General features: G+C 47.2%; 1 protein-coding gene and 1 long non-coding RNA gene across 2 annotated transcripts in view; one reads left to right on the forward strand and one right to left on the reverse strand.

Moving 5' to 3' along the window:
- Positions 1–27,158, reverse strand: part of LOC144951684 (myosin-7-like) — a 36,078-nt gene extending 8,920 nt beyond the window's left edge. The window contains exons 1-29 of the mRNA XM_078881978.1: positions 26,964–27,158; positions 23,964–24,107; positions 22,047–22,203; positions 21,765–21,792; positions 21,514–21,610; positions 20,900–20,992; positions 20,555–20,618; positions 20,250–20,348; positions 20,006–20,109; positions 19,115–19,253; positions 17,935–18,053; positions 17,162–17,311; positions 16,363–16,533; positions 15,830–16,139; positions 15,097–15,161; positions 13,718–13,805; positions 13,418–13,535; positions 12,997–13,120; positions 11,415–11,551; positions 10,943–11,198; positions 10,492–10,734; positions 9,139–9,315; positions 8,319–8,464; positions 7,970–8,060; positions 7,239–7,382; positions 4,203–4,448; positions 3,133–3,259; positions 2,762–2,880; positions 1,920–2,116 (exon numbers count right to left, since the gene is read on the reverse strand). Of these exons, the coding sequence (XP_078738104.1) occupies positions 1,920–2,116; positions 2,762–2,880; positions 3,133–3,259; positions 4,203–4,448; positions 7,239–7,382; positions 7,970–8,060; positions 8,319–8,464; positions 9,139–9,315; positions 10,492–10,734; positions 10,943–11,198; positions 11,415–11,551; positions 12,997–13,120; positions 13,418–13,535; positions 13,718–13,805; positions 15,097–15,161; positions 15,830–16,139; positions 16,363–16,533; positions 17,162–17,311; positions 17,935–18,053; positions 19,115–19,253; positions 20,006–20,109; positions 20,250–20,348; positions 20,555–20,618; positions 20,900–20,992; positions 21,514–21,610; positions 21,765–21,792; positions 22,047–22,203; positions 23,964–24,107; positions 26,964–27,158 (4,148 nt within the window). The remainder of the gene's footprint in view (positions 1–1,919; positions 2,117–2,761; positions 2,881–3,132; positions 3,260–4,202; positions 4,449–7,238; positions 7,383–7,969; positions 8,061–8,318; positions 8,465–9,138; positions 9,316–10,491; positions 10,735–10,942; positions 11,199–11,414; positions 11,552–12,996; positions 13,121–13,417; positions 13,536–13,717; positions 13,806–15,096; positions 15,162–15,829; positions 16,140–16,362; positions 16,534–17,161; positions 17,312–17,934; positions 18,054–19,114; positions 19,254–20,005; positions 20,110–20,249; positions 20,349–20,554; positions 20,619–20,899; positions 20,993–21,513; positions 21,611–21,764; positions 21,793–22,046; positions 22,204–23,963; positions 24,108–26,963) is intronic.
- Positions 2,659–8,444, forward strand: LOC144951688 (uncharacterized). Its single transcript, XR_013640523.1, has 3 exons — positions 2,659–2,898; positions 3,254–3,292; positions 8,360–8,444. It is a non-coding gene; the product is annotated as an uncharacterized LOC144951688 (long non-coding RNA).
- Positions 27,159–27,607: the final 449 nt, after the last annotated feature.

Here is a 27,607-nt window from a genome sequence, read left to right on the forward strand (position 1 = left end):
TTCATTTCCGGGTCTATGTATTGTGTATGTTTTGAACTCCTTCAGCACTGTACATCGGCTGGCAGGCAAACACGTGACAAGGGGGCCCACCTGCCCCTTCTCCCGTGAAGGGGCGGTGCTCACCTCCCAAGCTCTATCTAACGTATGGTTGAAGATAGGGGAAACGGAGTGTGGCGGTGGCCGCCTCTGTGTGTGTGTGTGTCTGTGAGTGCATCCTCTCATCCACCATGTGTCCGCCGCGCCCATGTGTCTACCTGTATGCGCGTTGCAAGTGCGTGCGGTGCTCGGACCCACTACTTGCTCGTCTTATCTTTAACTTTTGATTCCAAAATAAAACGAGCGAGGAGCACGCCCGTGCGCCACTTCCCAGCGGGAGCCGTGCCACGTCAAACGCCAAGAGGTCAGAGGTCGCAAACGGGCTTTGATTCCTTACCCGTACCCGTACCCGGCCGCACCAGGGTCGCAAACGGGTACCCGTACCTGGCCGCACCAGGGTTGCAAATGGGTACCCGTACCCGTACCCGGCCATACCCGTACCCTACCCGTACCCGGCCGGGTACGCGTAGATTACGGGTATCGGGTACCTGATTGCGACCTCTGGGATTAAGCCATGTTGCAGGCGCGGGTGGATTGATTCTAGGAACTTGAATTGTGAGAAGAGACAAGACGTTGGGAAATGAGTGACAAACGGTTACTCACCAGTGACTCACGGCCTACCCGTACCCGTACCCGGCCGCACCAGGGTCGCAAACGGGTACCCGTACACCCGTACCCGGCCGGGTACGGGTAGCCGGGTATCGGGTAGGGTACGGGTATCGGGTACTTGGTTGCGACCTCTGCAAGAGGTCCACCACCTCGCCTCCGAGGGCAACGCTCTCACCCACGAATCACACTGCTGAAAACTCTCCTGGTTAATCACTCTTCTACCGCTACTACCATGGTTACTGTTCCCATGGACTTCACTTATTGCCTCCTCTGCCCATGTTGAGGACCACTCTGTTTTGTCTCATCCATACGTTTTTAAACCACCACACTGCAGATTGAAAGACTTTGCTTACTGCTCCTGTTCTCGCACTGCTCAACTTAGGATTCCATCCATCTGTTGTCCCAAATTCTTATAACTTATCCAAATTAAAAAACCGAACTCTTTTGGACCTCTGTGGTTGTGCTCAGCAGTCGTTATGAAAAAAAATCACCCCGAGTTGATTACCACGGCCTTCACAATTCTTGATTGATTGCACGAGGACAATGGAAAGGATGGTGGTGGTGATGGTGGTGATGGTGGTGATGGTGGTGGTGATGGTGATGGTGGTGATGGTGGTGGTGGTGGTGATGGTGGTGATTGTGGTGGTGATGGTGGTGATGGTGGTGGTGGTGATGGTGGTGGTGGTGATGGTGGTGGTGATGATGGTGGATGTGGTGATGGTGGTGGTGATGGTGGTGATGATGGTGGTGGTGATGGTGGTGATGATGGTGATGATGATGGTGATGGTGGTGGTGATGATGATGGTGGTGGTGGTGGTGGTGATGATGGTGGTGGTGATGGTGGTCATGGTGATGGTGGTGGTGATGGTGGTGGTGGTGGTTGTGATGATGGTGGTGGTGGTGGTGATGGTGGTGGTGATGGTGGTGATGGTGATGATGGTGGTGGTGGTGATGGTGGTGGTGATGGTGGTGGTGATGGTGGTGGTGGTGGTGGTGATGATGATGGTGGTGATGATGGTGGTGATGATGGTGGTGATGATGGTGGTGGTGGTGGTGGTGATGGTGGTGATGATGGTGGTGGTGGTGGTGATGGTGGTGATGGTGGTGATTGTGGTGGTGATGGTGGTGGTGGTGGTGATGGTGGTGGTGATGGTGGTGGTCATGGTGGTGGTCATGGTGGTGGTCATAGTGGTGGTGGAAAGCGCCGTCCGTACTTGGCCTCCTCCAGCTCCTCGGTCCTCTGGATGGCGTCCGTCTCGTACTTGGTCCTCCACTGCGCCACCTCGGCGTTGGCGCGAGACAGCGCTCGCTGGAGCTCCGCCTTGGCCTCCTGCTCCTCCTCGTACTGCTCGCGCAGCAGGTCGCAGTCGTGCCGCGCCGCCTGCACCGCGTGCGCCAGCGCGCTCTTCGCCTGGGGGGGGTGGGGGGTGGTGGTGGGGGTGTGGGGGAAGTGCTCCAGGTCAGTCGTGCAGTGGGGGGCATGTGGTGGTCGCGGTGGAGTTCAATTCCTCCTGTAACTCGCGTTGTTTTTGCTCTTAGTTCTATTGGTTTGTTTTTGCCTTTAAGTCCATTTACTTGATTGTAGGACTTTTGATTATCTTCTTTGGTCATCATGGTGATGTAGATCATGCTTGCAAATAACACTCATCCTGGTCTATTGATGTCTCACCTACTTTAACAAATACACAAAAACTTGGTGCCTAGTGAGAATTTGTTCTTCGTATTAGGTGTTTTACGCGTAAAAAATTGTTCATTACATATGACAATTACTCTAAACAAGACTGAGACTGTGTTGGCTTTCATGCACAAGCACGTAACAATGGGCCTTTGTTCTGTTATGAAGAAGGGTCATTACCCAAAACATCGCATATTATAATAATTTTTCCTCTTTAGGGCAGTGTTATTGACGAATGTGAGTTTTTTTTAATACATTTAGCACGGCTGAAACCCACATTGAACCCAAGTTCTCAACAGTACTGGCTCGGCACTCTGGCCTCAGAGCCACCGGGCCAACACCAGTCGGACGGTGCAAGGTTCATCTTCTCTATTCTCTTACCTTGAGCTCCTCATCAAGCTGTCGTCGCAGCTCCTCCACCTGCTGAGTGAACGACTGCTTCCCGCGCGTCAGCTGCGTGATGAGTGCCTGCTTCTCCTCCATCTGCCGGGACAGCTCGCCTACACGGGGTGAGGGAGGTGCGCAAATTGTTCATTATTTTTAATGTGCCTTTGTTGTATTAATGTGCTTGTATCCATCCATCGTCATTATTATTGTTGCTATAGCAATGCGGTGAAGCGGGTGCGAGGTGGGTTATTAGATGGCAGGATCATGAGCGTTGGTGGCGGCTTGGGGAGGCCATCATCCAGCAGTGGATTGACCATGGCCGATGATGTTGATGATGTGGTGTGCGTGTATGCTAGAAGAAGCACCGTTCTCGGTTTGCAGTTTGGCTTTCTGCGCCGTGAAGTCGTTGAGTGCCCGTAGGTTCTCCTCCGATGACACCTTGAGCTCGTTGAGCTGATCCTCATAGCTGCGGCACATCTTCTCCAGGTTCGACTGGCATCCGCGACGTGGGAGAAAATCAACGAGGTTAGTGACGACAACATTGATAATTCTAGATTCGAAGCTTTCGTGACTGCAAGGATTCATACTCTTTGGGTTTTTTCGGTAAAGTCACGTAGGTAAAAAAAATAAAAAAATAAAAAAGGACGCTTGTGCTGCGCACGAAACGTCGTGATTTAATTTAGTTTTCATTTTTTTTTTACTAACATTGATATTGTCAAAAATCATCATAGTTATCAATATGACAATCATCATCAACAGCTACATGAGTAGCAGTGATAGCTGGTTACATGTCAAAAGCCTGAGCACCACATTGGGAAATGTACCAATGCAACACGATTCCAGGAATCAGCGGACTCTTGGGACTCAATGAGACACAGGTGCTGGACTGAATTCCTGGGGCTCAATGAGAGACATCCTGGACTCGGTGACACAAAAATCCAGGACTCAATGAGAAACGGGTCCTGAATTCAACGAACCTCAAGTCATCAACTCTAGGCACTCACGAGACACACGCACTGAACTCAATTGTTTCTCAGAGATCTCTCTGCTATGGAATAAGGGCCGTTGCTTGAAACGTCGCCTGCTATATTTTTCGATTTAAAGCTTTCGTGACTGCAGGAATTCATCTTCTTGGTTCTTTCCGTAAAGTCACGTCGAAGGGAAATAATAAAATTATAAAAATAAAACATAATAAAATACAATTCTCACGACGTTTCGTGGCCGAAACGTCGTGAGAATTGTATTTTATTATGTTTTATTTTTATTATTTTATTTCCCTTCGACGTGACTTTGTCGCCTGCTATATTATTGTTCCTCTTCAGGGCACAGTGTTATCGACGAAGGTGCTGAGTTATTATTTGTGCTGGGAAAATCAGGACAAGTGGAAACGCCTATGAGCCCGGGCCTCATCCGACGCCTCCCGCCACGCGCTCACCTTGGTCTTGACGACAGACTCCATGTTGGAGACGATGTCGTCCAGTTCCATCTTGAGCTCGCTCTTCTCCTTCTCCAGCTTCTGCTTGACGCGCTGGAGGTTGTCCAGCTGCTCGCCCAGCTCGGCGACGCTGTCCGCGTGCTTCTTGCGCAGCGCCGACGCCGTGGCCTCGTGCTGCAGCGTCGACTCCTCCAGGTCGCGACGCAGCTTCTGAAACTCGGCCTCCCGCTTCTTGTTGAACTCGATCTGCGTTGCGGGGAGAAGTAGGGGTGTCGCGGTGGCGAGATGTTAACTACCTTGCCAGACCATTGGAACCTCATTTGCCAGAAGAAAAAATATGATAATTGTTTTTCTACCCTTTTCATATGGCAACAAATCTGACACCTTTTGTTACAAGGTGTCATGTTTGCATAGACCACAATACCTGCAGTCATAATGCAAACAAAAAACATAATTCTGAAAATGTATGCACTGTCCTTGAAGTTGATTGGTCCACACCCGAGACAGCTTTCCTTAGAGCCTAGTCTCACATGGTGTTGGACCAGATATACAGGATGTCGTGGGTTCGATCCTGACCCTGATGCCTGTATATTTGGAGTTTACATGTTATCTCTGTAGCCGTGTGTTGTTTTTTTTCCGGGTCCTCCAGTTTTTCCCTCCATATTTAGTAACGTGCATTTAGAGTATTTGGCTGCTATAAGTTTGCACGTGAAAAGCCACATCGTTGAGCTATCATTTGGGGCTAGGTTGCTTCTGAAAGATAGCTATACAGCTCAGTGGGCCTTACCTGGTAAAATAAAAACATGTACAAATTTATCTAAAACACAAGAGAGCGCCCTGGCAGACTAAATCCAAGGTCGCGGGTTCACTTGATTCCATGCAACAGATAAGCATAGAGACCACAACAACAACCGCCATACGCCACTAAGTGGCGGTGACGTCACCACGACGCTTGTGCCAGGCCATGTGCACCTTAAACATAGAGATGCACAAACACACAGCGTCTCCTATTGTTTTTATCATCATGGTTGCTGAGCACAGGCCTTAAACTCCAAGTGGACAGGAACAAACAGCACTATCGAAGGTTCATGTTTACATAACGGTTGCTGAGCACAGGCCCAAAAGTCCAACTTGAATTCTGTGTGCCTCATCAGCAGAGCCAAGCTTCCTTGTGTAGTGGGTTCGAATTAGGTGCACACACACGCAGCTTGGAGGCAACACTATTTATTAAACGGTAAGTAACATAACGCTGTACATGAGGTGGTGACCACCTTCCTCAACTCACTAACACTCTGGAACGCGACACAGACTGGACCAGGCAGGCAACGGCCTGCCTGGCCCAGGACGACGACCCATGATGTCTTCACTTCGGAGTACAGTACAACAGCCTCGCTCTGCGTTCACACCACGCTTGTATCTGCTTTGGCGTGGCTGGCTCCGCCCCGGCGTGGCTGGCTCTCTCCAGGCCACGCCTCCCTTCCCAGGACACGCCTCACTTCCCCCACCTCTGGGAAGGTCCGGATCCCTCCAGCACGTGACCCCCCAGGCACCCCCAGCCTTCTTACAGGCCGACACAGTAGTGACCGTTCTATGTCACTACACTTGCACCAATGCTGAACTGCCAACTTTTATAGGCAAGGACTCTCTCTTCAAGATATTATTTTGAGCTATGTACTCGATGAGCTATGTACAACTTCTCTCGTCGATATTCTTTCTCTTTGGTTCTTTCGGTAAAGTCACGTATAAAGAGAAAATACAAAATAAAAAACTAGCATATGCTAGTATTTAATTTATTATTTTCTCTTTATATGGTATGCTAGTATTTAATTGATTATTTTCTCTTTATACGTGACTTTACCGAAAGAACCAAAGAGTAATTCCTGCAGTCACGAAAGCTCCAAATTAAGTATGATATACTTTCTGTTTTATAGGTAATACATTACTTTTATTTAGTGCTTATATTTTATTTAATGTGTTTTATCATCACTATACTTTAACTCCCTTTTACAAAGTCTCCTCTGTACATATTTACCTTATACACAACTTTATTCTATCTCACTATTCTATTCTACATTGGATTTATAAAGCGCCTTTCGTTAAGGCGCTTGACAATGCTTACTGACTACGGTACAAAATGGAAAAACAAGGGAAGGATGTTAATTCTAGATTTGAAGCTTTCGTGACTGCAAGGATTCATACTCTTAGTTCTTTCGGTAAAGTGACTTTACCGAAAGAACTAAGAGTATAAGGGAAGGATGGTTGGGGTAGTACGGCTGTCAGTAATCGGGTTTAGAAGAGGAATGAGATATGGAGGCAGGGGAAGTTGCCGATGGTGCACGGGGTTGAAGGAGGTCGATGTCGGCTCTTCCTTGCACGGACTCACTGCTGCAGTACCTCTCTACCTTTTGAAACCTTTCTTGTCTCACAGTACGCCTGTAGCTTAAATTTTCATTCTAGGCCAGCGGTGCGCTAAATGAACAGATTGTTCCAGAGCGCTCCAGAGTGCATTTCTTTTGGACGACCTGTTAGGCCAGAGCACATCGGCTAACGGTCTGTTGAGGAGCTGCCCCGTTGAGTGTTAGGTGGTCACGTGTCAGATCATTTAAATATCTGATTGTTGCCCACCTCACGCTCGGCGACCATTCAATAAGAGCTAGTGCCACGAGGCTAGAGTGCTCTGCACATTTGTAATATGAACGCACCCCCCAGGTGTTCCTAATGGTTTCTCCCACTCCCATTAAAAGACTTTATTCCTAACATAAAAAAATACTAATTCTAATTGATACTACTTGTATGATCGTTCTTGTTTCTCTTAAATGTTCCTGCACACTGTTAGCTTAAACCTACTTTGTCAATTCAACCCACAACAACACACACGATGTATGCTGCTCATAAACTTTTCCTAAAAGAAAGGTTTTACGGTAAAACTCTAATTACGCAGTTAAACGTGCTAACAAGCACTTGCTCCAACTGTCTGTGTAGACTACACGGGTGACCTTTGTCTTTCTCTGCGTGTGGTGCTGGGGTGGGAGTCACCTGCGCCGCCGTGGCTCCTCCCGCCTCCTCCAGCCTCTCGCTGATCTCCTCCAGCTCGCGCGCCACGTCCGCTCGCTGCTTCTCCACCTTGGCGCGCGCCGCGCGCTCAGCCTCCAGCTCCTCCTCCAGCTCCTCAATGCGCGCCTGGGGAGGAGCGAGATCATCATCAGCATCTTCACCATCAGCAGCTTTGACGTGGCTGCGATCATCATCATTGTCGTATGCAGCAGAAACAAAATTAGCGGCAACGTCATTGTCATGATCATTGCCTCTGCAGTCACGAAAGCTTTAAATCTAAATGATCATTGCCGTGATCATCATCGTCATAATCAGCAGCAGAAAGAGCAGCATTGTCCTCTTAATTTTTATTGAAATTATGATCAACATGATCATCGTCATTGACATAATCGTTGCTGTGATCATTGTCATGATTATCAGCATCATTGGCATTATCATCAGGGTCACTGTCAAGCAGCAGCAGCAGCAACAGCAGCAGCATCATCATCATTACAATAACAGTTATCTTTTAACACTTCCACCATTATCTTTAATCGATAATTATGTCTGGAGAGCTTTAATATGTTTTCCCTCATGGGTGGTGAGTTTTCTCTGGGCTCTCCAGTTTACTTCCACATGAACGCTAAACACTCATTAATAAAATTGGCCAAACATCCCAATTTTGCAGGACCCTCCTGAAAGTGAGTCTTTAGGCTCATTGATGTGTGCATCACCTGCAGTTCCTTGATCTTCTTCTGGAGCTGAGCAGCCAGTGCCTGTTCATCCTCAATTCGGCTGTTCAGGGTGTTCATCTCAAACTCCCTCCTGCACACACGCACGTGTACACACACACACGCATGTATAAACACACACACTCACCTCACACATGCGTACAAACACAAACGTGCATACACATACGCAAGCGCTCACGTATAAACAAACGTGCACAGACGTTAGCACACGCGTACGCACACATGGTTATTAAGTAATTTCCATCAAACCTAGAACCACCTAGCCATGTGTCAACCAATCACAGGTCATGGACAATGATGACGATATTGACAATGATGACGAGCACCCTACTTCTTGGACTTCTCCTCCAGCTGCTGCTTGTCGTTCTCCAGGTCCATGATGGTCTCCTGGGTCAGCTTGAGGTCTCCCTCCAGCTTCCTCTTGGCGCGCTCCAGATCCATGCGCACCTTCTTCTCCTGTTCCAGTGAGCCCTCCAGCTGTGGAATGTACGTGCAGACACGCGTGCTTACAGCAACAACCATAGACTCTGGGGTCTCAATGAAACTGGTCTGATGGTGGGAGCTTTTTTTAAAATAACCATGGTTGATGAGCAAAGGTCCAAAATGTGACGTGGTCAGCAACAAGCATCACTATTAAAATGATAATGGATGAGGTGACGCACATGTTGCATTGAGTAGGCTTATCAGAGCTTGAGAAATTAACGATTAGCAGGAAGCAGAAAGAGAAGCACTGTGATCTGCAGTGTGGTGGTGGTTGAACACGGTATGGATCTGATGAAACAGTCTGGTAGATCTACACCCCATGGTTGGTGGAGGAATCAATGAGGGAATTCCATGGGAAAAGTGACCATGGTCATAGCAGATACAAAATTATTAACTGCAGCAAATTGCCGAGTGCTGGACCATCCATCAACCTCCAAGATTTATGTTGAATTCTTTCAATTGCAGTGATGTAGGAAATGGGGGTTCCACCACTGGTACGACAACAGAATTCAAACTTCGGCCGAATTTCTGTCTTGTACAGTCGTAATAGTTCAGTGCTAAAGAAGGATTTGGTATAAAAACTCAAACCAAGATTGGTGGACCTGGTGGGTCAGTGTGACTGGTCGGCACTTTGGGCAACTAGAGGATCATACTGGTGGACCACTCACGTCGTCCACTTGCTGCTCCAGCTTGGCCTTGCTCTTGGTGAGCGAGTTGACCTTGTCCTCCTCAGCCTGCAGGTCGTCCAGCGTTTGCTGGTGAGCCTCCTGGAGGGCCTTCTTCTCCTTGGTCAGCTTCGCGATGATGTCATCCAGAGCGGCCATCTCCTCCGTCAGGTTCTTCACCTGTGGGTCGGTGAGAGGGAGGGTGGGTGGGTGAGCGGGTGGGTGGGTGAGCAGGTCGTGGGTGAGCAGGCTCGCTCGGGTGGACGGCGTGGAGATATTAATGGAGTCAGATTTGTACAGGGCCCCATATTGTATATGGATTGCTCTTGCCAAAAACATGTGGTGAGCCAGTATCATTGATTTAACAAATTATCCTTTTGAGAAAAATATTTTTTTACTGGGGATATAAATTCGAATGAAAGAAATATAAAATGTAAAGGTGCAGCTCTGCAAATTCTTGATAATATTTTCTGACCCGCCCCTACTGGACAGCTTCATAGCTCATCGGATTCCTCCAGTCTATATAAAGATTCTGATTCTGAATTCCACTACTGGCAGAAATAACTCCACTTGAAGAGATTCCAGAGAGCCCTTTGAGATGTCTTGGAAGAGTTGGGGGTACCCACAATTTACTCAACCACGTGTGACCTCACCAATCATCTGACTCTGGTGTAGACTCCAGGCAGGGGGCTTTAAGGAACTTGCCAATTGCTACAACGGCTGTGCCGGGAAACAGAATCGAACCGGTGACCTCCGTATTCCAAGTCCAATGTGCTAACCATTACACCACAAGTCTGTAGTTGTGGAACGAGAGTTTGTTAACTGGCGGGAACAAACGTATGCTGGATATTTGTTTCCCAAAAGGGGAAATAAATATACGTAGGGAAACCAATGCCGTTCACACAATGGCTTGGCGTGTTTTCATTTATCAATCGTATGTCAGTCGTGTTTTTTTATTTAAATATTTTACTTGGATAATCGCCTGAAATGGAACATTCCATTTTTAAGGGTCTTCAGGGTTTCGAGTGACACATACATAGCAAACTTGTAATGTAAACAAAATTATAAATGATAATTGATGTGGTGTTTCCTGTTTACAGCCCTGAGCCAATGGTGGGAATTGCCGATCCTATCCATAGGACAACCACTCTCGCTTTTCCCACAAAGTGGTACTTGTTTTTAGCGACCCCGGAGACATGATGATGGTTTGAGTAAACCCCCCCTCCAACCATGCTTTGAACTTGCAACCTTCCGATTGAGAGCCGCTCCCACTACCGCTGAGCCACCTGGCCAGCATCAAATCTATAACTTCCAGTGTCCATTGATATAATGTCAAACGCACGGTTCGCCACTCACCTTGTTCTCCGTGGCGTGCTTCTCCTTCTCCACCTTGGCGAGCGTGAGCTCCAGGTCGTCAATGTCCTTCTTGAGCTCGCTGCACTCGTCCTCCAGCTTGCGCTTCTTGGCCGTCACCTCGGCGTTCATCTCCTCTTCCTCCTCCAGTCGCTCCGTCAGCTCCTTGATCTTCCCCTCTTGAGAGATCTTGCTCTTGATGAGCTGCTCGCAGCGCTCCTCGGCGTCCGCGATGTTATCTTGCTCCTGTGTGTGTGTGGTGGGAGGGGGGTGGAAGGCGGAGATGAATGTCATGGTGGTAAGTGGGGGGGTGTGGGCACAGGGATAGTGGGGGGCGGGTGAAGAGATGGAAGGAGGAAGGATTTTGAGTTCAACAGCGAGCGTACAATGTACATCGTCATCGTGGTTATTGTCAATCGTCATTGTTCTGGTCAGGCCGGCCGGTCTCACTTACCGCCTGCACTTGCATGGCGAGGTCGTTCTTCTCCTGCAGGAGCGACACCGACTTCTCCTCCAGCTCCTTGCGGCGTGCCTCCGACTTGGCGTAGGCCTCCTTCAGCTTCAGGAAGTCCTCCTTCATATTCTGCATCTCCTTCTCGGTCTCGGCGCTCTTGAGCAGCGGCTTGATCTTGAAGAAGAGCTTCATCCACGGCCAGTTCTTGACGCCCATGAATGCGCGGATGTTGTACTGGATGACGAGCAGCGCGTCCCTGTGGCGACGGATACGAGTAGGTGACTCACCATCGTCGTCATCATCATCATCATCATCCTCATCCATTTATCTTCTACCACCATTGTCATATTATACATCATCCACCACCATTATCAGCCATCCACCACACTTGCATCAATCATCTACCCTCTAGTGACCCCTGAGTGACCCTGTATAATGCCACTCCCCCACACCCTGCCCCCACACCCCTCACCTGCGCTCAATGATCTTAGCGAACTCTTTGCGTGACAGTAACCCACGCAGTCGCGCCTGCAGGAGGGTGATGATCTTTGAGAGGCGGTCGTCTCGCATCTCTTCCAGCGTGCCCAGCAGACCGGCTTTGAAGAACACCTGCACGGGGTTAAACGTGATGGGGTGGGGGGTCATGATTTGCACTAGCTATTTATGATACACCTCCCAGGAAAGTGTCCTGCGACAGGGGAAGTCCCCGGTGGTAGCTGTTGTCCCTGTGCGGCACAAGGTGTACGTAGCACCCGCCTGCAAGTGGGCACTACTGTGCCAGGGGTGATGTTGGTACGTGAGTATCCCAATTAAGTAATTTATTAGCAATATTATAAAATGTTGACCATGACGCCATGGTCAACATGTGAAGCGGGCGATCCGTGTCTTTTGGTGAGCGCATCCCGCGGTATTAACCATGGTGGACCCTGGGCTCAACACACAAACGCCCTGCAACGAGTGGCACACGTAACGTCGTTCAACCGTAGCATTGCCCAGTGGTGAGGGGTCATCGTCGTGGCAACCTAGGAACATGGCGTCCCTTCCAAGGGTCAGGTAAGGGAAGCACTCAACTTCCGATTCCACACGTAGTCATCGCTTCCTTCTGCCAGATCTCACGCCAGTTGTGCGGTGGATTCTTGTACTCCCGTTTCCACTGGCACATCCGAGCTGAGCCATTGTGGAGCCCTCGTTGTGTGTGTGGTTATCTACTATCCGTTTCCCGACCTGAGCTGTAACCAAACTGTAATATGCTGGCCTTACAAGACGTCTGATTGTGCGTTGGGGCCAAGCAGGGTCATTGGCAGAGTGAATATATTTCGATTTAAAGCTTTCGTGACTGCAGGGATTCATCTTCTTGGTTCTTTCGGTAAAGTCACGTAGAAGGGAAATAATAAAATAATAAAAAACATTAAACAATAAAATTCTCACGACGTTTCGACTGCAACACAAGCAATCATCATCAGGTGTGAAATCCACAATAATCATCATGTGTGAAATCTTTCGATTTAAAGCTTTCGTGACTGCAGGGATTCATCTTCTTGGTTCTTTCGGTAAAGTCACGTAGAAGGGAAGTAATAAAATAATAAAAATAAAACATAATAAAATAAATATTTTATTATGTTGTATTTTTATTATTTTATTAATAAAATAATCATTTTATTATGCTTTATTTTTATTATTTTATTACTTCCCTTCTACGTGATTTTACCGAAAGAACCAAGAAGGAGAGCGAATATATTTTGTCATATTAGTATAAACAGTATTAGTATACGTGAATATGTGGTGCCAGCTTCATGGTTCGGGTTGAGCTTTGGTTAAACAGCCTGGCATAGTGGAATGTTTCCTTGGATTATCATTTGAAGTGGCACCAGTTAAATAAATATTCAAAATATATATTTTTTCTTGAAACCGGAAAGACTGTTAATGAATTTTGCGAGAAATTTCTCACTCGTTTACTCACTCACTGACTCGCTTAATCAGGCACAGGTTCATGATCATCGTTGTGATCATTATCATCGTGATAATAATAATTTGAGGAGGGCCTCCTCTTGCACCTTGGTGTGTCCGAACTTGTACTGCGTGTGGTCGATGTCGAGGGTGGACAGGAGCTTCTCAGCCGATTTTCGGCTGTCCATGAACTGTCCCTCAGGCACGGCATTCGGATTCAGGATACGGTACCTGTGTGGTGGTGGAGGGGGTGGGGTATGGGGTGCGGGGTGGGGGGGTGATTGGGTCAGAGACATCATCGTCATTGCAATGAATGGTCATGACAGCGATGGTGGTAGTGGGGATGTTGTAGTAGTTGTGAATGTAATGACGGTGCTCTTTCTGCTAGCGATGGTGATAATTATGATGATACTTCATCTGAACAAGATGACGATGATGATTATGATACTTCAGCTGATAATGACAATCGTGACAATCATAGTACATATGACAACAATGGTGATGATGATGCATCTAATGATGACTTGCCGCTGCTTGAAGTCGCCGTAGAGGATCCTGTTGGGAAATCCCTTCCTGCAGATACGGATTCCCTCCAGCACGCCGTTACAACGCAGCTGGTGCATCACCAGGGCGTTGTCCATCTCACCTGGGGGGCACGGCAATGGGGGGGGGGGGCGCAGAGGGCGGGGATGGGATGCAGGTGAGTGACTGGGAGAGCCCAGGTGTGCACAGCAAGGCAGTGTGTGTAATAGGTGCTCGCAACAGCACTTGCCCCGGCAAGTCTACGTAGGCTACACCGGTAATCTCTGTACAGGTGTGTGTGCTCACCTGGTTTCTTCTCCTCGTTGGGGATGATGCAGCGCACAAAGTGAGGATGCGTGGACCTCAAGTTGGTCATCAGCTTGTTCAGGTTCTCCTGCGAGGGTGAGAACGAGGGTGCGTAAGTCCATCACTATTCACAGCGTAAGATCGACAGGTCAGTGGTGGCGCTAGGCATCAGCGAACTAAGTAAAACCTTAGCGTCCATCAAAGAATGTGTAAGGGGAAACCAGATTAATGAACAAAGTAGGGCATCACCAAATATTAGATTGAATTCTGATCATTATATAGGTGTACCCCGATATACATTAACGCGATTTATGATGATTCGTTATTACTTTCGTCATAAGCTAACACTTTTTTCGGTTAACATCTCGTTTGGTTCATTATTGCGTTTTTTATACTAAATGATATTTTTGGTGGAAAAAAATCATAATACTTATCGTAAATATATGGTCCCAGGCCATTTTCCTGGCCGCTATACGTTAACTCGATTTATGATGATTCGTTATTAATTTCGTCATAAGTTCACACTTTTTTCGGTTTACATCTCGTTTGGTTCATTATTGCGTTTTTTATACTAAATTTCGTAGCCTCACTGCTTGTTTACAAGCCAAGATGCGTAGTTAAAACGACCGTGCAGACGTTTCCACTGAGTCAGAATATGTATTCATACTGAAGGAATCCGATGAGCTATCAAGCTTTTTTTCACAGATGTCCTACTGCCCCTCCGTCACCCTCCCAGTAAACCCCTCCACCCCTCAACACTTCACACGGCATGCACCACAGTTTGTTATGAGTAAATTACAGTGTACAGTAGTTGTTTCTAATTGCTTGTCTAGTTATTGTTCTCCGTATTTATGCATGAGAATGTTAGTTGTGTTGAAAACAAATATTTGAGTAGGTTTTGGGTCAGAAAATATTTTGTTATTTACATATCTTAGGTTATCTAATCGGGAAATATATTTTGATAATCGTATATCGACGTACACCCGTAAAATTAAAAAGGTCATAATTATCATAACAGTATACAAACTATTCTTGGTTCTTTCGGTAAAGTCACGTAGAAGAGAAATAATAAAACACAAGCAATCATCACCAGGTGTGAAATCCACAGCAAGAGAATTTGAAAAAAGTGGCGGTTTTTTCAAATTTTCTTGCTGTGCATTTCACACCTGATGATGATTGCTTGTGTTGCAGTCGAAACTTCGTGATACATTTAATAGTTTTATTTTATTATTTTATTATTTCCCTTCCACGTGCCTTTACCGAAAGAACCAAGAATATGAATCCCTGCAGTCACGAAAGCTTTAAATCAAAAGTATACAAACTGTAAAATAATTGTAAAGATTTTAAATGTAATTAAAACCCCTTCTGCTATTGCTCACCCTGTGCAGAGCTGACACCGTCTGGAAGGAGGAACCCTTCTTCTTGGTGCCCTTCTTGGTAGTGTCTGGTGGAGGGAAGTGCACACAGATCCAGGTCAAGGGCAAGAGGTCATCATGATGTCTCATCACTCCCCTACTTCCCCCCTTTACGTCCTGTAGTAGTTGTAAAGTCGACACCCGGCCTTCAAGCTGCTGCTGGTCTTTGTCACGGTAACCTGCCCTCCTCCATCCTGCGCACACGTTTCTCACCCATTACAATGTCTACTTCCTGATTACATTGCTACATTCTATCACTGTCTTCCCAGTTGGTTCCCCTATTCTGTCGTGAACTTGTTAACATTCTCTACATGCCCTATACTCAAAGGCCAGAAGTTGATTTTTCTGTTGCTTTGTTGAAGTACAACTCCGATACATTATCCTCAGAGCTGACTTATGGCTGATCAATTGGGAATAAACCGTGTTATGGATGATATGTTGGGAGCAGCACATTGAGACAAAATGAGAGAGCGAGTGGTTGGGTGAGTGTTAGTGTGTGGGAGAGTGAGTAACCATGAGTGTGATTGAGTCGGTAAGCAGGTAAATGAGCCAAAGATTGAGCAGGTCAGCGAGTGTGCAAGGGACTAAATAAGTAAGCGATCGATTGAGTAAATCAGGAAGTCAGCGTCCAAATGAGTGAGCGAATGAGTTGGTCACAGAACAAGTGGGTGAGAAATTTGTGTCGTGACTCGCTCACCAGCATCTGCAGCGGCGTAGTTCACAAACAGCAAGGAGAGCAGCTTGAGCGAGGACTTCTGATAGAGCCCCACCACGGTCTCGTTGAGCGGGTCCTTGTTCTTCACGAGCCAACCCGAGATGTTGTAGTCCACCACGCCGGCGTAGTGCATCAACGCAAAGTCCGCCTCCAGCTTTCCCTTGACGATGCGCGGCTTCTGGAAGTTGGCGGACTTGCCCAGGTGGTTGTCATACAGCTTTGCCTTGAAGCTCTGGTCGGACGCCTTGGGGAACATGCACTCCTCTTCCAGGATGGACATGATGCCCATGGGCTACGGAGCACGCAGGCAAAAGGTGTGGTCATCGTTATTGTCGCCAATTGCTATCATCAGCAGTAAAAGAAGCAGAGGCATCATCACCGCCATTATCATCATTGTCAGCAGAACAGCAGCAGCAGCAACAGCAGCTTTTGTAGCAGTAGCTTTATCATCAGCATCATCATCACCACCACTGCTATCATGAATAGCTTCATCAGTTATCATCAGCAGTAGCAACCTTCTCGATGAGCTCGATGCAGGCCTGCAGGTCCATGCCAAAGTCGATGAAGGTCCACTCGATGCCCTCCTTCTTGTACTCCTCCTGCTCCAGCACGAACATGTGGTGGTTGAAGAACTGCTGCAACTTCTCGTTGGTGAAGTTGATGCAGAGCTGCTCAAATGAGTTGAACTGCGCAAACCGGCAGAAGGACACACGTACGGAGGGACAGATGGATGGGTGAGTGCACGCATGGACAGACAGGCAGATGGTGGTATTGGCGATGGTAGTAGTGTTGGTGGTGGCAATGCTAAACACGGTGATGATGGTGGTGGTGATGGTTGAGGCGATGGCGATGGTATTTGCAGTGGCGGTGGTAGCGATGGCGATGGCATTTGCAGTGGCGGTGGTGAGTGATGCTGGCAGGTTGTGGATGGTCAGGGTGGTGGCAATGTTGGTAGTGGTAGTAGTGGTGATGATGGAGATGGTGGGGAGAGGTAGTGCAACGGTTAGCACGCTGTGCTACGAACCCAGCAACCCGAGTTCGATTCCCGCTTATCTTAACCATTCCTGGGCCTCCCCTAGGTCGACTTAGCCTCATTTGAGTACCTAGTGCAATGTGTAAAACTATTGCCACTCGGGAGACAAAGGAGGCCGGGCGTGGTGCTGGCCACCCACCCCCTCGTGTGCATCTCCGGCCCTCATTGGTGCCCACTAACAGCACTTGCCCAAACAGTCTGTTAAGGCTATACGGGGGATCTTTGTCTTTGATGAATGCGGTGCTGGCAGGTGGCGGTGGTGGTGGTGGTGGTGTCCTCACGTCGAAGATCTCGAAGCCAGCGATGTCCAGCACACCGATGAAGTGCTGTCGCGGGGCCTTGGTCTCCAGCGACTGGTTGATGCGCACGACCATCCAGTTGAACATCTTCTCGTACACGGACTTTGCCAGTGCACCGATGGAATAGGACACCTGGCAGACGCAGCGGTGGCCGGTGGGTAAATATATTGGTGGGGCATGGAAGTCCGTGGTGGTCGGTGGGTGGGGGGAAGATTAGTTAGGGGGAGGGGGGAAGGCAGGGGTTGCCAGGGTGGTGTAGTGACTGAGCAGTGAATACTTGTGGTAGGGGAGAGAGGGGCCCAGGCTGTCTATTACACCCCTGAATGATTTGTTGCCTTTATTTAAATTACGTTTTAACCAGAGGAGACATGGGGAAATATTCCATAGTGCAAACAATTCACAGTACATCAAACAATAAAAATACAAATGTGATGCTCATAATGATGTCAAGCAAATGATAAAAAAAATTATTGTCATAAACGAATGAATAAACTTAACCATTTAAAAACTAAAACTTATTTTACCAGGCAAGGCCCACTGAGCTGTCTAGCTCGTTTTCAGAAGCAATTTGGCCACAAATGATCGCTCAACGAAGTGAACATTTATCGCAGCCAAATACTCTAAACACATGTCTGTTGATGGATATGATCTTTATGATAACTGATGATGCTTGTGACAATGGCGATGGCACAGTCGGTGTGTACAGTGAATGGGGGTTTCGCTCTCTTTGGAAGTCGCCACCAGGAGCCACCCACCTGTTGCACGTTCTGACCCTTGGTCACGTACTCGTTGCCGACCTTGACCCTGGGGTGGCACAGGCCCTTGATGAGGTCGGCCGAGTTGAGGCCCATGAGGTACGATGCTTTGTCGGCGTCTGTCAAAGGCAAAGACCCCCCCCCCCCGTGAGTCTTTGTATTCGATCATTTTCAATGAAGATGAAATAATAATCATGGAATTGTACATACTGTACCAACACTTGTACAATTGCACTTCAAAACGCAATTACATCAAAGAAAGGGCTAGTCCTCAAAGAAGAAACTCGTGAACAAGGATAGCAAGTAAAGACGTAAACATAAACAACTAAATCTTGACTTAAAGCTTTTGTGAATGCAGAAATTAATATTCTTTGGTTATTTCGGTAAAGTCACGTAAATAGGATCAAATAAAAAAAACTACGACGTTTCGATCACAACACAAGCGATCGTCATCGATTGCTTGTGTTGTGATCGTCATCGATTGCTTGTGTTGTGATCGAAACGTCGTAGTTTTTTGTTTGTTTAATTTTTTATTAATTTGATCCTATTGATGTGACTTTACCGAAAGAACCAAATAATACAAATAAACAATGTTCATGCATTAGCTCTGTCCATCTGTGCCAATACTGTCTATAGTCAATGTTGTTTGGACTATGAGGGTTGGGAAATGGACAGTCCTACGTGTTCCTCTTTCTCATTTTAATCCAAATTGTCCTATTGGCATCATATCTGTCTTAACAGATGATCGTGATAACTTAAGTAAAGATGATGCCATACGAAAAAAATTCTATTGTAAATTTTTATTGTGTTTTGGGAGGTACCTTAAAGAAAACACGGCTAAAATAATGAAACGGTCCTCGAAAGCTTGCAGATAAACTGAAACCATTTAAGTTTCTTGCCAAGGTGAAGACTTCATAATGTTTTACGTCATCTCACGACTTGGCAGCTTGAGTGTTCCAAACTGGACGTGTGTAATTTCTCATTCTGATAACTTTCATAAAACGTCAACAAGTCTACTCTTCTCCGTTGTTCCCGAGTGGCCCTGTTTGTCCTCCCTGGCGTCCCTCCATGTTCATATGTCCCCACATGTCTCCGCTTGTCCGCGCACGCCCCCGTTCCAGTGGCTACCAATGTGTGCATGTCTCGGCAAGTCTTCATGTGTCCCTGTGCGTCGCCGTACCCTCAGTGCCGTCTGCCTCCGCCTGCTCCTCTCGCTGCTTCTGCTTGAAGTGCATGTTGCCGAAGTGCATGATGGCGCCCGTCAGCTTGTACACGCTCGCTTTCTCCTCCGCTGTGAAGCCCAGGATGTCGTAGGCACTCTGCGGAGAGGCGCAACCATCGCCACCATCAACACTGCTATCACATCTGTGAACACAATCACTGGCTAGACATCAAGAGATTAGGAGCAGAAGTGAGTACAGGTAGTCCCCGACTTACGATGGTCCGACTTACGGTATTTCGATCTTACGATGGCGATTAGCGATATGACAAAATTGTAGAATATTTTACATTTCGCGCGGCAGGCAAACGCAGCAGCGTACGAGGTACAATACTGTACGTTGGGACGCTGGCGGGATGTACTGTACGCATCTCCTGCCTTGTGCGATGCCTCACTCTCACCAGCGGTCGACGGAGTTAAGTTGTCTCGGTGTTCAATGCATGTTAAAAGTTTATATAGCAGATAGGATTGTTTCCTGAAAAAACTTTCTATGAAATTAAAGTTCATATAGGTAGGCTAAGAATTTACCTTGTTTTTTACTTTAAATGTTACTGTGCAATACAGTATTGTAATTAATAAATACAAACAGTATATAGTTTATACAGTACGGTACTGTAAATTGCTCTGTTTTGCTAAATTATCACCATTCTTTAAGACTCCTGGGTAGGCTAGGCCATCTTCTACTTACGATATTTTCGACTTACGATGGGATCGTCGTAACGCATCTCCATCGTAAGTCGAGGACTACCTGTAGTTGCAGAGCATATGATGAGGAGCAGAATTGACATATGAACTGACAGAGCAACTCATCATGCTCTCTCAAGTGGATAACATGCAGAGGAGGAAGCTCACATCCGTAGCCATGAGCTCGTCCCCGTCATCCAATCCAGCAACGGTGACCTGGCCCTGGCTGATGAAGGAGTAATCATACGGGTTGGTGGTCACCAGCAGCATGTCTGGGGAGAGGAGAGCAGGGAGAGAGAGTGGAGAGGGGGAGAGGCAAGTGAGGAGAGAGTGATCGAGCAGAAAGAGTGAATAATGATGACAATGGTGGTGGTGAGAATGATAGTGGTAGTGGTCGTGTTGTTGTTTGTACCCAGGAGCTCAGGTTTCCTCTGGCTCAGGATCTGGTAGAAGATGTGGTAGTTGCGTTCAGCCTTCAGCTGGAACGTAACCCGAGACTTCTCCAACAGATCTGATGGATGGAAAGACAGACAAGTAGATATACAGATAGGTAAACAGGCAGATATACAGATGCTTAGACAGACAGGCAGACTTGGTATACAGATAAGTAAATAGGAAGGCAAACGGGTATAAACGATGCCCCTAATGGCTGGGCACCATCAATAGTTCTGAGCCCGACCCAATATGAGAACGATCAACGGAACTGCGTGAACTCACAGGTTTCAATGTCGGCGGACGCCAGTTTTCCGGTCGTTCCGAAGTGAATGCGGATAAATTTGCCCTGGACACGCACACACGAAGACAAAGATAAAGAACTCCCGTATAGCCTTTCACAGACTGTTGGGGCAAGTGCTGTTAGCGAGCATCTTTGAAGGCCAGCACGGCACACGAGGGAGCGATGTAGCCGGCAGCACGCCCACACGCATCCCAATGCACGCATGCATGCATGCATACGTTACACAGTGACACACGGGGACTGGAAGGGGTCGGGTGTCAGAGTAAAGGTTATCAAGGTCAGACTCAAGGGTCACGATAAGTGGCAACCCTATCGGAGAGACTCACGAAGCGCGAGGAGTTGTCGTTCCTGAGTGTCTTCGCGTTGCCGAAGGCTTCCAGCGCGGGATTGGCCGAGACGATTTGATCCTCTAGGGTCCCCTGTGAAGATCACACGAGTTCACGCACTCAATACAATGGGTGATTGAATCCATCTGTGTGGAATTTTGACGTACACAAAAGCACGTGTTACTGTGGTAAAAAGCACTTGTAAATAAAATACATCTTACTCCATCGGCCTATTGGCTTTCAAGGCCAATATTGTTTGAGCATGAAAACTGGATCAGTTTCATCAGCAGTATATTGCTCCTTTGTATGCAGAACCGGCCCTAGACCTTTGGGGGCCCTAAGCAAAATTTGGTTGGAGGCCCCTTTGATGTATGATTTTTTTCACCCACTAGCTAGCAGTGACTCTAGGGGGCCCTCTGCTGGCCACGGGGCCCTTTGCAATTGCAAGGGTCGCTTAGTGTGGGGCCGGCTCTGTTTGTATGTCTAGTGGGCTTTTCTCCGGCTTCTCTAGTTATCTCCTACAAGAAGCTAAACTCTCCTGAGTGGAATTGGCCAAACATCCCAATGTCTCTTTGTGTCTCTCTGTCTCTCCGTTTCTCCTCGCGTCCCCCCACCTTGCTGGCGTCGCGCTTGGTTCCCGCCGCGGCGATGGACGCGAAGTACTGGATGACACGTTTCGTGTTCACCGTTTTCCCCGCGCCGGACTCGCCACTGTCCATCACAGAGACGGACACAGGGAAATGGACACAGACGGTCAGTTACGCACTCAGACACGCAAGCAGGCAGACTGACAGGCAATCACAGGCATTCCACCCAAGATTTGCCTACAACTCAAAATCATGCTCTTGAATGCATTTAGACTCACGTGATGAGAATGGACTGATTTTCTCTGTCTGTGGAATGTAAATCAGAGAGACAGGGAGACAGGTAAGCGGGCAGGCCATTAGGAAAATGGACAGAGGCAGACACGTGGAGAGCGCACAGATAAACACAAAGATATAGACTGGCAGAGAGATAGACGTTCTGTAGTGAGCCATCAACGTGCATGTGTATGTGTACTGGAGTGTGTGTGTACATGTGCCAGTGAGCATGTTCTGATGTTAACGTGTATGCGCGTGTTTTTGTGTACATGCGTGCGCACACGCACCCGTGAGCATGTACTGGTACGCGTTGTCGGAGATGGAGAAGATGTGTGGAGGGGCCTCCTGCCGTTTCTTGCCCCGGTACGCGTTTACGCACTGCGAGCTGTACACGGGCAGCCACTTGTAGGGGTTCACCGTGACACAGAACAGCCCCGAGTACGTCTACAGATGGTTACACACACAACAAAAAGAGGCATCATTTCGCGACTAAGTGACGGTGATGTAACCACAGCACTTGTGCCAGGCTAGGTGAACTTTGAGCAGCGTTAAGTGTGGAAAGATAGCTGGCAGGAGGTCACCGAACACACCCAGGTGTTATGAGTTAGCTGACTGAAATGGCTGGAACTTGCACCACTTGTGTTCTCCACCGTGCCGATTTGATGGGTTTTAGCCACCTCGCGCTCTGCTCGTGAGCATCATTCCTCCACCTCCAATTGTTGTTGGAGGGAAGATGCCTCCAACCGCCCAGTATCCTTCACGAGCCTCCTCCGAAGAGGCCGATCTTGACACTGCTGGTACTACTCAGCTCCAAATACTTCCATGACACATTTTCCCATTTATTCTCTAGCCCGTGTCACAACAATTTAGCCCCAAGTTGAACAGGAAATGCCTTTTGACTCCTGGCCATGCAACTTTGCATGAGCCTGCCCACCATCATGAATGCCTTTAATGATCATGAGCTGAGGGTCAGGGACTCGGAAAGCATGAATAACCCAAAGATTTGGCCTTGAATAGGTCAGAAAAGCAGAGATGTAGGTAGTCTTCAAAATCCCCACTCATGTTGCAGCATTTGAACATAAAATTTGGAAGCTTGTGCAGAATCGGTCTGGTCTGAAATTACATTGAAGCTCTGCAAGCCTCTCTTAAGTGTGCCTGACAAGGTGATGTTGAATAATCCTTGCCAGGGCCTTCCCCGACACACAATCAAATGAGGTCCCTCTTCTTAAAAATGGGTGCCACCAGGATATCCTTGCAATCCTGCGATACCCATACCATTGTCCAGATGGTTGCAATTATGCCATATTGGGCAGCCTAACCGGAACCCTTCCTCAGTCGGTCACTTGGGATGTCCATTATGCCTGGTGCTTTACCTGGTCTCAGGTTCTGGATTGTTCTTCATACCGATGTAGGGGTGTCAGAGGAAGGATTCCCACCAATAGGAGGGTTAGTGGAAGGGTGACAGAAGAAGGGGGAGGAGTAAGCGAGGAGATATAAGGGGAGAACGGGCGGGAAGAAGGAGAGCTTTGGCGGGAACGAGATCGAGACGGTTGGGGACAGGTGTGGATGGGAGAAAAGGATTAAAAGACGAACCCCCTGCAACCTTGTGTCGGCTCTCCTTTACACTTCCTCGGTAGATGACACATCGCTTACAGAGAGTGGCTACTTGCTCCAATATTTGAGGCTGCACAGCCCTAGCAGGCTCAATCCCACACTGTCTCGTGATGGTATTGTTGGTAAGGGGTTTGCCCTCCCCAAGATTTCACAGAAATGCTCAGCAAATTTTGAAACCTGTTCCTGGAGATCAGACTTCCCGCTGAAGTCGAATGATTCTCCGTGGGGAATCTATACATGGATCACCCCATAGAGGCTCATGAAACCTCAGTGGGGTGATCTATTTATAAATACCCCACTGATGTCTATGACTCTTTTACTTCTCAACAGGTCATTAAAAGTTGTGAAAGTGATGATACCATATTTTTAAGAGGGCGGCGTTCAAATATGTAACACTGTACCTTATATTTTGGATGTATGGCACGTTTTTTCCAGTATTTTAAAGCATAAGTTGGAGGTGCATCACATGATCCAATTGATGTGTGTGTTACCAGATTCGTATACATTTACTGACACCGAGCACAAGTTTGGGGTACATCTTTCCGGTGCCTCTCCTAGTTCGGACGAAATGGTAATATCGAGGCACTCACGTAGATCATCCATGCCGCGTAACGCTCTTTGAGGTTGAACAGCACGGACGGCTCGTTGAGGAAGGTCAGCATGGCCATGTCCTCGATCTTGTCGAACTTGGGCGGATTCATTTGCATCACGTCCACATCCTTCACGACGACCGTCTGCGTGCAAAGTCATGGAAGAAACGAATGTTTACGTCTATGGATGTATGTTGAAATTTCGATTTAAAGCTTTCGTGACTGCAGGGATTCATCTTGGTTCTTTTGGTAAAGTCACGTAGAAGGGAAGTAATTAAAAACAAATTCTCACGACGTTTCGGCCACAACGCAAGCAGGACGGCTGCTTGCGTTGTGGCCGAAACGTCGTGAGAATTATTATTCTTTTTTTATTATTATTATTTTATTTTATTACTTCCCTTCTATGTTGAAATTCTTTCGCACCGTACCTAACCAACCGTGCTCATCGGAGGTGTGTGCATTATGGAGGAGGCTCGTGAAGGACACGACCAACACCAGTGATGATTATCTGAAACGGTCCTGAGCCTCCCCTAGGTCAGCTCAGCCTCAAAGGAGTACCTGGTGCAGTGTGTCAATATCGCCCCTGGGGAGACACAGGCGGCCGGGCGTGGTGTTGGCCACCCACCCCCCTCGCGTGCCGTGCCGGCCTTCATAGGTGCTCGCTAACAGCACTTGCCCCTACAGTATGTTAAGCCTTTACAGGAGATCTCTGTCTTTGTATGTGTGTCTAACATGTGTGTGCATGCATTTATGGCCATTCAAGTTTATTTCATTTAAACCAGGTGAGAACTCAAGAGATCAGGACATAATGGCAAAAGTAAAATAAAAGAAAGTACCTCAATGAAGGAAATAGAAATCGGTGAAAAGCCAAAAGTGTTGCCACATCAGAAATCTAAAATACTGGACAAGCACAAATTCATGCTGATTGATAAATTGCCTTTTGCAGAAGTCGGCTTGTGCAGATTATTTATAGACTGATTATAGCCCAATTACAATTAAGTTACAGAAAGTCTAATCAGACAAAAGGCGACCGTCATACTAACATGTAAAGACATATTGTCTGTGAAGAAGACGCTGGTCATGTGTTATGTTCTATGTGTATTCTACACAACAACGCTTATGATTACTTTGTGTTATGCATCACTATATGATTTTGCGTCGAACTAGGACCCATAGCGTAAAGAGAGGGGTCCTTTCTTGAAAGATCAGCAGTTCAGCATTGATTCAATCAAGCCTAACTGTGCTGCTGAATGTTGAAACCGGTCCAGAGTTTGCTCGTCTTGAAGCAATGCTGCTGAAATGATGCACTCCCAGAAGGCCACGCGGCTGATGGGTTGCATAAAAAAAAAAATTGTTTTTATACAAAGTCTCTATGGCCATTGTTCTTTATTATTCTTTATTTTTTTTTATTGGATGGAAGTTGAGATGAGAATCGAGCCAGATGTCCAGGTATTGTATGAGGAAAGCGTTTTCAATCATTGCACTGTAGTGTGGTTATGGACATAGTAAAATGGCTCTGAGCTGCTGTAGAATTGTGGCTCAGAAACTAACACTCTTGGTCGGGTGTTTGCATTCAGCTGGAGTTTGAAGGCCATTACGCTATTTTGAATGGCTGTAAAGTAATCTTTTAATGTTAGTTTTATATTATCTAATGAAGATCCTGGGGCATAGAGCATCGGCATGAAGGTGAATTTTACGAGATGGTTTGATGCTGTACTATTTATATCGATTGGGAATGGAATAGGACTTGGCACATAATCATGTGCAACACCTTTGCAGAGTGGAGTGACGTTGGAATAAGATTGCCCAGTGTTGCACATAGTGTTCTGCCATCTAAGTAAATTAAGTGCCAATCTGTTACGTTTTCACAAAGGCCAGAATCCAATCACCTGGTACAGAGGATGTGATGATGAATGATATGTCTTAACCAAGGCTATGAAGATTGTTGAGCAGATGTGCCTATTATCAAGGTGTGTATACATATATGTTGGAATACACTTGGGTCTAAACATAGATAGAAATTGAGTTTTCCATAACACTAGACCGTTGATTAACTGTTTCTGAACCAGGTTTAGACAACATACAGAGGTTAGAGATGGACCAGTAATTGGACGGGTTATTTTAATTTATGTAAAGACCAAACGTGCCAATTTAAAATCAATGGGTATTGAGGTGGAACGTTTTGACAAATGAAACGCACCCTGAGCTAATGGCATTCTATAAATATAAAATAAGAAGATAAGATAAGAAACAGATTTGGTATTGGAGGTGCTGAGAGCATTGGCATCTATTTTTAGACATTGGAGCAATGCAGTCTGGTCTGGCAGTATTTTAGGGGTAAAGAATGTTCTGAATTAAAATAGAGGGTCAGAATAATTAGGGTTGGGTGTATGACGTGAATTGATGAGGGATTACTTGTCCCTGGCTATGCATCAACGCTTGTGTCTATATAGAGTATGTATGTATCTACGCATGTACCTAAGTGTGTCTGAGTGTGGGGAGCGATAGCATAGCGGTGAGCGCGCTGCGCTATGAACCCGGCGACCCGGCCAACACCGGTGACGATTATCTGAACCGGTCCCGGGCCTCCCATAGGTCGACTCAGCCTCAAATGAGTACCTGGTGCGGTGTGTAAACATTGCTACTAGGGAGACAAAGGCGGTCGGGCGTGGTGCTGGCCACCCACTTCCCTCGTGTACCGTTCTGGCCTTCGTAGGTGCTCGCTAACAGCACTTGCCCCTACAGTCGGTTAAGGCTACACGGGGGGTCTTTGTCTGAGTGTGTGTAGACATCTGGTGCGGTGTGTAAACATTGGCACTGGGGAGACAAAGGCGGTTGGGCGTAGTGCGAGCCACCTGCCTCCTCGTGTGCCGTGCCAGCCTTCATACGTGTGCTCCCTAACAGCACTTGCCTCTTTGAAGGCTTTACGGGGAATCTTTTTGTGAGCTTTTGTGGACATCTATGGGGGTGTGTGTGTCTGTGTGCGTGCGTGCAGCTCACTTGGCCATCCGCTGTCTCCACGGTGTACTTGCCGCCGTCCACGCTCTGCACGAGGGCCTTGATGAACTCGACCTTGGGGTGATTAACGTAGACGTTCTTCTTCATGTCGAAGGGCCGCGTTTGGGCCTCCAGGCGCTCAATATCCGACTTGCGCAGGAAGGGCGCCGCCTCCCCAAACTCCGACAGGTCAGCCATCCTAGAGGGTGTAGCAGCATCATCAGCCGCATCATCACAAGCAGCAGCAGCAGCATTTTTTCTATCATAACCAGCATTATAAGTAGTAGTAGGTTTTTACCCTTTCAACTGGTACAAAAACTGACACCTTTATACAAGGCATCATGTTTGCAATAACCACAACACAAGCAGTCAAAATGCAAACAAAAAGAAACAACTCTGATAATGATATGCACTGTCCTTGAAGGTGATTGGTCCACACCCGAGACAGCTTTTTCTGTATAAAGGTGTCAGTTTTTGTACCAGTTGAAAGGGTAAAAACCAACTACTATATTTTGTTTCGATTTAAAGCTTTCGTGACTGCAGGGATTCATCTTCTTGGTTCTTTCGGTAAAGTCACGTAGAAGGGAAGTGATAAAATAATAAAAATAAAACATAATAAAATCAAATAATTCTCACGACGTTTCGGC

Source organism: Lampetra fluviatilis, chromosome 63 (assembly GCF_964198595.1).
Source record: "Lampetra fluviatilis chromosome 63, kcLamFluv1.1, whole genome shotgun sequence".
NCBI lineage: Eukaryota > Metazoa > Chordata > Hyperoartia > Petromyzontiformes > Petromyzontidae > Lampetra > Lampetra fluviatilis.